The sequence below is a fragment of the Chelmon rostratus genome, chromosome 13 (assembly GCF_017976325.1).
Source record: "Chelmon rostratus isolate fCheRos1 chromosome 13, fCheRos1.pri, whole genome shotgun sequence".
Taxonomy (NCBI): domain Eukaryota; kingdom Metazoa; phylum Chordata; class Actinopteri; order Chaetodontiformes; family Chaetodontidae; genus Chelmon; species Chelmon rostratus.
Genome location: NC_055670.1, coordinates 10,752,173 through 10,762,497, shown reverse-complemented (window position 1 = coordinate 10,762,497; position 10,325 = coordinate 10,752,173). Strand labels below are relative to the sequence as shown.

General features: G+C 41.8%; 3 protein-coding genes across 3 annotated transcripts in view; 2 read left to right on the top strand and 1 right to left on the bottom strand.

Moving 5' to 3' along the window:
• Positions 1-209: 209 nt before the first annotated feature.
• Positions 210-10,325, bottom strand: part of si:ch211-214p13.3 (nectin-1) — a 30,379-nt gene continuing 20,263 nt past the window's right edge. Inside the window, exons 9-11 of the transcript XR_006007294.1 lie at positions 3,881-3,993; positions 3,545-3,668; positions 210-1,535 (exon numbers count right to left, since the gene is read on the bottom strand). The gene's annotated coding sequence lies outside the window, so the exon portion shown is untranslated. The remainder of the gene's footprint in view (positions 1,536-3,544; positions 3,669-3,880; positions 3,994-10,325) is intronic.
• On the top strand, positions 250-1,533 carry LOC121616168 (gap junction alpha-8 protein-like). The gene has a single exon (XM_041950843.1). It carries the CDS (start codon positions 250-252, stop codon positions 1,531-1,533), a length of 1,284 nt encoding a protein of 427 aa, XP_041806777.1.
• On the top strand, positions 7,005-9,744 carry LOC121616170. The gene is made up of 6 exons (XM_041950845.1): positions 7,005-7,199; positions 7,440-7,526; positions 8,041-8,346; positions 8,755-8,875; positions 8,991-9,021; positions 9,252-9,744. Exons 2-6 carry the CDS (start codon positions 7,445-7,447, stop codon positions 9,360-9,362), a joined length of 651 nt encoding a protein of 216 aa, XP_041806779.1. The 5' UTR covers positions 7,005-7,199; positions 7,440-7,444; the 3' UTR covers positions 9,363-9,744.

The window sequence follows — 10,325 nt, the reverse complement described above, 5'->3', positions numbered from 1 at the left end:
AATGAACTCGAACGCCACTTTTCAGTTTTAAGTTCTTCAGGTTTTCCAACAGAATCACGTGTGGTAGCATGAAATTTTGGCTTAGGTTTGTTTTTTGACAAGTTCAAGTTTTCTTCTTTTACATTTCTTACTTTTGGCACTCTATTCCCCTCCCCCTGTCTGTCCTGCCTACCCCACCCTCCCTGTCTGTCTGCACCCTCTGTGTCCTTTCCTACCCCACCCTTCATTTCGCAGTGCTACGGACCGATCATGGGTGACTGGAGCTTTCTGGGTAATATTTTAGAGGAAGTTAACGAGCACTCTACGGTGATCGGCCGGGTGTGGCTCACGGTGCTCTTCATCTTCCGCATCCTCATCCTGGGCACGGCGGCAGAGTTCGTGTGGGGCGACGAGCAGTCTGACTATGTCTGCAACACACAGCAGCCCGGATGTGAGAACGTGTGCTACGACGAGGCCTTCCCCATCTCCCACATCCGCCTGTGGGTGCTGCAGATCATCTTTGTGTCCACGCCGTCTCTGGTGTACGTAGGCCACGCCGTGCACCATGTCCACATGGAGGAGAAACGCAAGGAGCGTGAGGAGGCAGAACTTAGCCGGCAGCAGGAGCTGAGCGAGGAGCGTCTCCCTCTGGCACCCGACCAGGGAAGTGTCCGCACCACTAAGGAGACCAGCACAAAGGGAAGCAAGAAGTTCCGGCTGGAGGGCACCCTGCTGAGGACCTACATCTGCCACATCATCTTCAAGACACTGTTTGAGGTGGGCTTCGTGGTGGGCCAGTACTTCCTGTACGGCTTCCGCATCCTGCCGCTGTACAAATGCAGCCGCTGGCCTTGCCCCAACACGGTGGACTGCTTTGTGTCTCGCCCCACCGAGAAGACCGTCTTCATCATCTTCATGTTGGCTGTGGCCTGTGTCTCGCTCTTCCTCAACTTTGTGGAGATCAGTCACCTGGGCCTGAAGAAGATTCGCTTTGTCTTTCGCAAGCCAGCCCCAGCCCCGGCCCAAGGCGAGGGCTCGGCCCCTCTGCCGCCACAGGGGAAGAGCCTGCCCTCCCTGGCTGTGCCCTCCCTGCAGAGAGCGAAAGGCTACAGGCTGCTGGAGGAGGAGAAAGCTCCCCCCATAACTCACCTCTACCCGCTGGCTGAGGTGGGCATGGAGGCTGGCAGGGGGGCTCCACCCTTCCAGGGGCTGGAGGAGAAGGCGGAGGAGGTGCTACCCATGGAGGACATCTCTAAGGTGTATGACGAGACTCTGCCCTCCTACGCCCAGACCACTGAGACAGGGGGGGTGACATTACACGAGGAGGAGGAGGAGGAGGCCGAGAAGGTGCAGCCAGCAGAGGCGGAACCAGAGAAGGTGGCGGTGGAGGCGGTTGTGGATGAGGATGTGGAGGTAGAGGAGGCGGTGAACGGGGAGGGGGTAACTCCAGCGGAGGCAGGGATGGAGGCCACGGATACGATAGAAGACACCAGACCGCTGAGCCGACTGAGCAAAGCCAGCAGCAGGGCCAGGTCAGACGATCTCACCGTATGAACCTGTGAGAGAGAGCACATGTACACCTGCACACACCAAATGTTCAACACAAGAGAGAGCACACACACACACACCTAACTCAAGACAACGCACACTCTTGAACAGACAGGTCAAAAAAAAAAAAACAAAGGATGAAAAACCAAATTAACAGGGATAGATTAAAGCCTTTAAAACGGTTCTACAAAGAGACAAAAAATCTGCGTGTTTGTGATAAAAATTAAATACAAAAGTAGAGGTTAAAGAGGGGAGGAGTAGGTTTTTTATTAAGCGTGTTCTTATATTTAAAAAAAATGTGGAAAGGACACATGCAGGGGGGAAATGTTTTTACTTGATGAAAATCCATGTTCAATTTTTAGAAACATCTTTTTCTATTGAAAGAGTTTTAATCATATACAATGGAGGATTAGGCATTTTTACATGGGGTTTGAGTAGATAGGGGGAAGAGAGTTATAATATACTTGTGTGTCTGCACATCAGTTATTTCGCTGTAGTTAGGCACTGACTTTCATTCCCATTCGGACAGCGACGTACTGCAGATGCAGCATGTGGCTGCACAGGCGCGGGTGAGAGGGCTCTCGCATATAAACGAATCACACGATTAAGTGCCACTACATTTACAGGTATACAGCTCTTTGAGAGGAAGAAGAAAAGTCCATTTTCAGGTTTAGAAGAGCATACCTTTTTATTCTTTTGCACATTCAGAGGTTTAGACTCTGTGCAAGGCCTTTAACCCTCATAACACCTCATCTATGCATCCATTTACACAGGATTCTTTCAAGTGAAGAGAGATGTGCATCAATTTCAGAGCATTTCTCTCCTTTTCATGTTTATATACCATGTAGCACAGCCAGAGCTGAGTTAGTGCGGAAAAACGAACAAAAAAAGACCACATGTTGAATGTCTTTTTTCAATGTGATTCTCTGCATTTTAGATTTACTTATTGTTATTGTAGCCTTTTCAGTAGGACTGTGTACTGTGATATCAGTTGTCCACGGAAGAGAGCAGGGCTCATTTTGCCCTATCAGAGAATGAACTATAGTAGCGACCTCAGGCCAAATCCTCTCTTTTCGTGCTGTACAAACAGGCGTCCGGGCGATAAAGATCATGCACCATCAGCACAAAGTATTGTTGGAAGCGAGACAATAAAAGAAACCGCGCTCATCAATGAAAACAAGCATCCTTGACCTGGCTGTGAAAAAAATCTTTCTACTTGATTTTATGCGACCGTAGCTGGTTACTCACTCCGCAAGAAAACACAATACTCATGACATGCTTTTGAAATTCAGAGAGAAACAAACAACCAGGGGCAACTCCCGCTGTACATAATGCCCTATCTCATGTCTGATAATGTACATAATGTGCAGAACAGCTTTTTTTGGTTATTTCACTGTCGAGAGGAATCACATAAGTTATGATTGCGACTACAATATCGATTTCAGCACACAACCAACAGAGTAAAGAGAAAATGCCCACACTGCAGTATTGTGCATCAATCTGGATAAAGATGAATTTAATTGTGAATCAATAGCAAGTATTTAAATACAAAGTGCGTTAAGCCTGAAAGTATGCCTTAGGTTTATCACAAATCTTCCTCTCACATTCTCTGGCTTTGTTTATTCAAACAGCTCCCACTGTATGATTTCCTGTGCCTTATCTGTAAATGTAAATTCTCAGATGTTGTAAGATTGTAGCAAGTGCTTATATTGCTCTGGGACCTACGTGAACTTGATGCTTTATTTGCTGTTTTATTTTTATTTTATTTTATTTTTTATTCTGAGTTTCATTTCTGCATGCGACCCCTTAGCAGACACACCAACCCACACACGGAAACATGTCTCTATTATGCGGCTCAGATGGTTAAACAGCCGGTATTTGAAGTACGAACATGATAATTTAATGATTTTAAGAAGATATGAGAGCTTAAAGCTGCATGTTTACGGACATGAACATACTCACATGGTGCAGGCTTATGCTCATGTGCCTTTGTGCATGCACACACACACACACTCACCTCACAGTGTTGGTTTTGGGGGTATGATCAAATGGTTCGAGAGAATCTCAGAGAGAGAAGGCAGCTTTGACCCCTTTGTGACCCCCAGCCACCCTTCTCCTCCCATAATCCAATGCTGTGGAATCTGAATCAAAGAGGGCCTTCAATAAATCATCAAACTGTGGAACACATTCAAGCATTCAACAATGTTACAATCAAAGCATGATGCTGGTCCTTGTGTACATCGATATGACTGGTAATGTATGATTTTTGTATTTTAAGACTATTGCATCGCCTGTATGTTTGTAAGAAGACGTGATTAATCTTTGGAAAGAAAAAAAAATCCTTTTTACTAACTTGTAGTCTTCTTTGCTGATAGATGTGTGGCAGTATCTTCTTTTGGAATGTGAACCAACGCAATAAAAAGTCACACGTGGTCAAGAAGTGTTGTGTCAGTGTTTCTCTGCAAACTGCACACGCATGCACGCGCACACACACACACACACACACACACACACACACACACACAATATTTTTGTTTAGATAACTGACAGAATTGTTTTGCATTAACACATTAAACTAATGAGAAATTTAAAGTAGTCTTGAACAGTGACAAAACCTGTGATACAGAGTATTACAAAGAAACCTGGGCATTTACTCTGTGTACCAGTGGTGACACAATACTCAGATCTGAGAAAATTAGCAATACCACAGTGCAGAAATACTCCATCACAAGGAAGTGTGCATTCAGAATTATACAGTACTTAAGCTAATGTACAAAATCAGAATCTACACATTATATACTTTTACATACTGTCTACTTTTCTTCATTGAGTTATTAACCGCTCCCCCCGAGGTTCAATGAAGTCTTATCTTAACTGAATATTAATACAATATCATTGCATTAATAATCATTTAATTAGTGTTATTAACATTATTACTATTTAGTTCCTAAAACCAAACATATGAATAGCAGCATGTTACTAATATTATTGATACTACTACTACTACTACTACTACTACTTCTAATAATAATAATAACAATACTACTACTACTACTACTACTAATAATAATAATAATAATAACATGCTACTAATCATATGTTTGGTTTTACCACACTGGTTATTCTTCGACAAAACTGAATAGATGACAGAATAAACATAAACACTGGGGCTGAAGCCTGTCCACACACACACTGGACAAACCTCAGAGTACATATAGTACAATCATATGCACATCTAAAGGCAATAAATTTACATTTGACCTAATCTGAATGTCTTTGGACTGTGGGAGGAAACTAATATCAGCACAGAGAGACCCTGTAAACTCCACTTTAGAACTCTTACAGTCATGCTCCACCAGGACTGAAAGTGTTGAAAACATTCAGTATATAAGGCTTCATTTGTTTGACTTGAATGAAACATGTTTGGTTACTAGAGGTCACATTAAAGAAAATAGGGTTCATTGAAATAGCATTCTGACCTGTTGGGGAATGAAGGGTAGAGGGGTTTGTGATACAATCACCACTAAGGGGCAGTATTGTAAAAGGTATTTTTATTGCTGCACCCAGCCTGTCCTTCTTCTAACAAGGTATCGGGTGTAGCAAGGTTAAAATAAGGGCTAAGTTAGATCTGAGTTTAGAGATTATTTCAACCAGTTTCATTTGCAGAAGTGAACCCTTTCCTTTACTGTTTTTTTTAAAAGCTGCATTGGTTGATTGATTGATTGACTGATTTTTGGCCATGAAACAGGAAGAAAAACTCCCAAACAAGCTGACACACAGACAGCCCTAACATTTATATCACTATATTGCCTTCCATCCCATTGGAGTTTTGTCTCAGCCATATAAAAATGTAAATAGCCACAGTTTTGTTTTGTCAAAATCAAAATGTATCATGCAGAGAACCTAACTCACTGCTGTAATATGACATCTAATCTCTTAAGTTAATGGAACTTCCTAGAAGACCAATCACATACTCGTAAGTTAAACTGCAAAACTCACAGCTCAATGCACAGCCGGAGCACCAGCTATGGGCAGTTATGTGAGAGGCCTCTTAAGACTTTTAGACCTTTGGCATCAGTGCAACACAGAGGAATGTGTATCCTAAATCTGTGCTAGAAAAGTAATAGCAAAAACTACTAAGAGTTGCTTTTCATCATTAAAACATGCTATGTAAAACTCAGTATTGTTAGTGTACAAAAAGCATGTTTAGTTACCTTGATAGATACCTGATTCTTTATAATATGATGCTGTTTCCTAGAGAGAGCTCTGAGCTGTACTGTCTTATTTTTGATGTTTAATTCCAGCTTGTTTTAAGGAGAATATTACCTCAGCTGGAAAGAGTTTTTTTTTTTTTTTTTTTACATGAAAAAACAAAAACAAAAAAACATGCAGACAAGGTTTGAGTATGTGAGTATGACTGCAGCTGGTTGAGCACCGAGGACGTGCACAAGGCCGGGCTTCACTTGAGCCACAGCCCACTTGCACTCTCTGGCTGAGCTACCCCTCTGGAGGAAAAACATATTTTAGTTTTGCTGTTGTACACAAGTAACCTTTAATTGCTAGACTCAGATCAGATTAAATTGCCATATTATCCAATCTTTTAGTAATTTGTTGGTCACACCTCTAGGGGAAGCAGAGATTAGCCGCAAAAAAGCCTGAGACCTGTTCTGACTGAGAGGGCCCTGGAAAGCTTCGCCAGGGCAGGAATATCATGATGTCAAAGAGACTGTCGTGTTTGCACTACAGTGTGTTTGCACAAGCCAAACTGTCAAAGGAGTGTGATACAAGGAATACCAGCAGGAACCAGCACCCAAAAGCAATGACTGTCATCACGGAACTGGGTGGGTCTGTTGCACATGTGGGATGTGGCTCTTCAAAACAGCACAACTATGTTTAGACTCTGACTGGTTGACCGAAAATTCCAGACACCACAAACTTGGATTACTCATTTCAGCTGTTGCATCCTGCCCTGCACTTATATTGGGTGGCTTCACGAAGCAAGCTTGTGAGAGTGCTGCAATTGTCTAAATGAAAATGCAAACTCCCATTTCATTTTCATTTGATATGAGCTGGCATGACATCTCAAATGCAAATGCGCACGGCTCAGTGTGTATTTTCATTTTCAAGGTGTACAAAATGAAGATGCAAGGTCCCTTTTCGCTTCACTTTCAGGCTTATACTTGATGGGAGACAGGGAAAAATTATTTGTCATTTGATTTGGTGCATTTTCAAACGTGAAAAACAAAAAGAAAACATGGTTTTGAGCCTCTCACACTCAGGAGGTCATGGGTAGAACAGTGCAGATACAAGGAGGGCAAAGACTCTGCAATACATTGTCTTCAGCAAATGTCTGAGTAAAGGCTCACACCATAAAAGACACACACACACACACACACACACAAACACACACACACACACTCATAGCCAGGCCACAGACCAGCAAGTCGTCTCTATATTCATTTCCTGTATGGAAAGCATTTCTGCTGTAGGTGTGTGGGGTCGGGCTAGGTTTAATCGTAGCACTTCACATTTATACAGAAATGTGAGTTGTAATTGTGATTGTTATCATTTATACATAATTTCCCCCCTTTTGTGCCTAAATTAAAGCTGCAGTTTAGAGCTAAGGAGCTTAGAACCAGAGAAAGAGACAAAACAGCAGACACTCACTACCGGTAAGTAAGTTTATGGTAGTTATGATACCACATCTTGTTCACACAAGGATGTGATCCTGTAATTGATCCTTATTAGCACTCTTTTTTATAGTTTGTTAGTCTAAGACTCATTGTTATGGCTGTATTTAACTGTATACTGGCTGGGGTACTTGTGAAAAGGAAAACTGTAATCTGAGTGAGCCTTTCCTGTTTACAGTGTAAATACAAATGCAATTAAAACAGAATTATCTTTGTTTCAAGGTGGGATGAAGTTTTTTTCTAAATGCTTGGGCATCAACAGGACCTTTTCTCTGATATGCTGCATGTTCTGGATTTTCTCACCGGCAGGTAAAATTCATTCACACCATTTCCCTGACAATGAGTATGAGCTACAGGAGTAGTTGGACATTTTGGTAAATATGTTTATTTGCTTTCTTGCTGACAGCCAGATGAAAAGATCGATGCCACTCTCATGTCTGTAGAGGAAACGTGAAGCTGAAAATGAACTGAGACACTTTTTTTTTTTTTTTTTTTTCACATGCTAGTTAGTAGGTGTTAGTTTGTGGTCTTAAAGAGTGCTTGTACAGCAGATGGACAGGCACAGGCTAGCAGTCTTTTTCCTGTCTTCTGCTATGCTAAGCTAATGGGCTCACATTTAACAGATATGACATGAGAGTGGCATCGATCTTCTCGCCTAACTCTCGGCAAGAAAGCGAATAACCATATTTACCAAAATGTCCAGCTATTCCTTTAGCTCTCTAACAAGATGTGCACACGCTATTGATTTAACTGTAGTAAAGGGCAATGGTGATAACAGGGTTATGGTGAAAATTCAGTCTATCATCTGAAAATCTCCTCACAGAAGGAAAAACCATCTCAGAGGTGATGGGCAGCAGAGTGATCCTGCACTGTCGGAACAAGTCAATCAACAAGCTCATTCAGCTGACATGGAAAATGAACGACGTTACCCTGTTCAGCTTCACCCCGCTGAAACCCTTACACGTCAGCCCAGAAGCGCTCAGCCTCAACATACGCATGTCAGAGTCAGAGAGCCAACTGCACACACTGATCATAGAGAGAGCCCAGAAGTCTCACACTGGAAACTACACCTGTGAGACCAACACGGCTGCAGGACCTGAGGAACAGACGTGGGAGCTGATAATTACAGGTGCGCTACCCAGTCCTAAAATTATAAGATGAGACGAAACAGGAGTAATCCCTGTGGGAACAACAAAGGAACGAGGATGTAAAAGGGAACAGAGTGAATGCATTATTCATTATCCACAGAGTAAACACAGGTGAAACTGAATGAAAGAGCTACACAGTTCTGACTCCATAACTGCATACTGCGATTACTCTCCTCACTGAAGCCTCACAGGAGCGGTTTTAACTTTGTGTTATTGTAACAACAAACATGGCTTCTCAAATTTAGAACTTGGATGTTGTTGTAACTGAAACTTGGCACACAGTGTTTGTGCTGGGGCTTTTTTGAAAGACTATGTCAGCTTCCTGTATGACACGACAAGCTGTATTTAACTGCATTTTAGACCCACAGTGAATTATCTTTCCCCCCCAGAGAATGTGGACGTTAAAAAATGGAAAAAGCTTGTGATTGCTGTGGCTGTGCCTTGTGTGTGTTGCCTGATCCTTATAATTGCTTTGGCCATTCTGCTAAGGGCCTGCAAACGGCGTACAGAGTAAGTTGCAGTTGCCTTCATTCATTCTCTAAGAGATGATTCTATGCTCATAAAGATGAATAGCTAATGCCATTATACTGCTAGAATGTAATCAAAATGTCACTCTCTGTTACAGAACTGACATTCATTCTCCAACGGCAGAAATGGTAAATATAATAATTGTAACCTTGTCATTTGAGAAGTAGCAACTTACATACAGGATGTATGTAGGATTTATAAAGGCGGGATGTTCTCAGTGGATCCATTTCATAAGAAAGTGAAATAAAGATAATTCCTAATGCAATGCTTTGCAAAGAAACTGGAATCAAACAGGGTGGCAGTTACTAAGCCAAAATGTTCATTTTGACATTTTTTTCTTCCTTTGTCTTTCCGACAGCAGGAACAAACAGAAGATATTTATGAAAATTGCCTGGAAGCTGCTAATAGAGAGCGACGACGCTATAATCAGCCTTACCCTTACAAAGCCAGGACTCACAATATGAAGTGAAGTCCAAGGGAAAGTGAAAGGGAAGAGGACAGCAAAAAGAAACACAGTAGTGGAACTGAACATATTTTTCATATCCTCTGACTTTGTTACTTTCACTAATGTCATATATATATATTATTTACACTTTTTAAATATGCTGTATGTAATGAAGAGCAAAGTCTTTGCTTAAAGCTGTATATAAATGTTTTCTGGTCACCAGAGGCGGCAGAGTAAGCTGAAAACACCTGACATGTTACCACTTTATAAAGTTGTTATTGTAAATCTGTTCTCAGATAGTTGCCTATTTTCACATCTATATATTTTCTGAGGGGGTTTCCACCAACACCTGAGAAATATCTGCCTCTTAATGTGCTAAATGCTCCAATATGTTCTCTGGCTAGTGGCTAACTTCGTCTGTCATGGTGTTGAGTAGTGAGCAGATAGTGTACAGTGGGCTTTCTGAGTTTTTTTTTTTTTTCTGAAAACAGACCCACTGTAGCTCCGAATGAGGATCAGAGCAGAACTGCGGCCCAGAAAATGAAAACAATGGGTAAAAGACGCTAAAAAGCTGAGGAGATCTGTACAATGGGGTGATAATTCTGTGTCACTATGAGCAACAACTGTCACATTACACACTGATCTGATGCATTCTAAAAATAAGAATATTGATGAGTGCCACTTTAAACTTTTGCAAAGGAATGCGTTGATTGAGCAGGATTGTGTAGCCGGAGTTAAAGTGGGAAAACCAAACACTGGTAGCAACTTTTAAAAATATAATGCATGTAATGGTCAATGGAACAGCAGTATAACTCATTTATGGTAATGCATGTGAACTGTCGTAGATGCTGTAGATTAACAATAACTGAACCAAAAATAATCATATCCAACACAGGAAAACTACAGTTTTTTTCACTCAGTGTTCAACACCCTCTGAATAAATTGCAGTGACGGGGGTAGCAATATGTTTGCAATCATAACACTTTA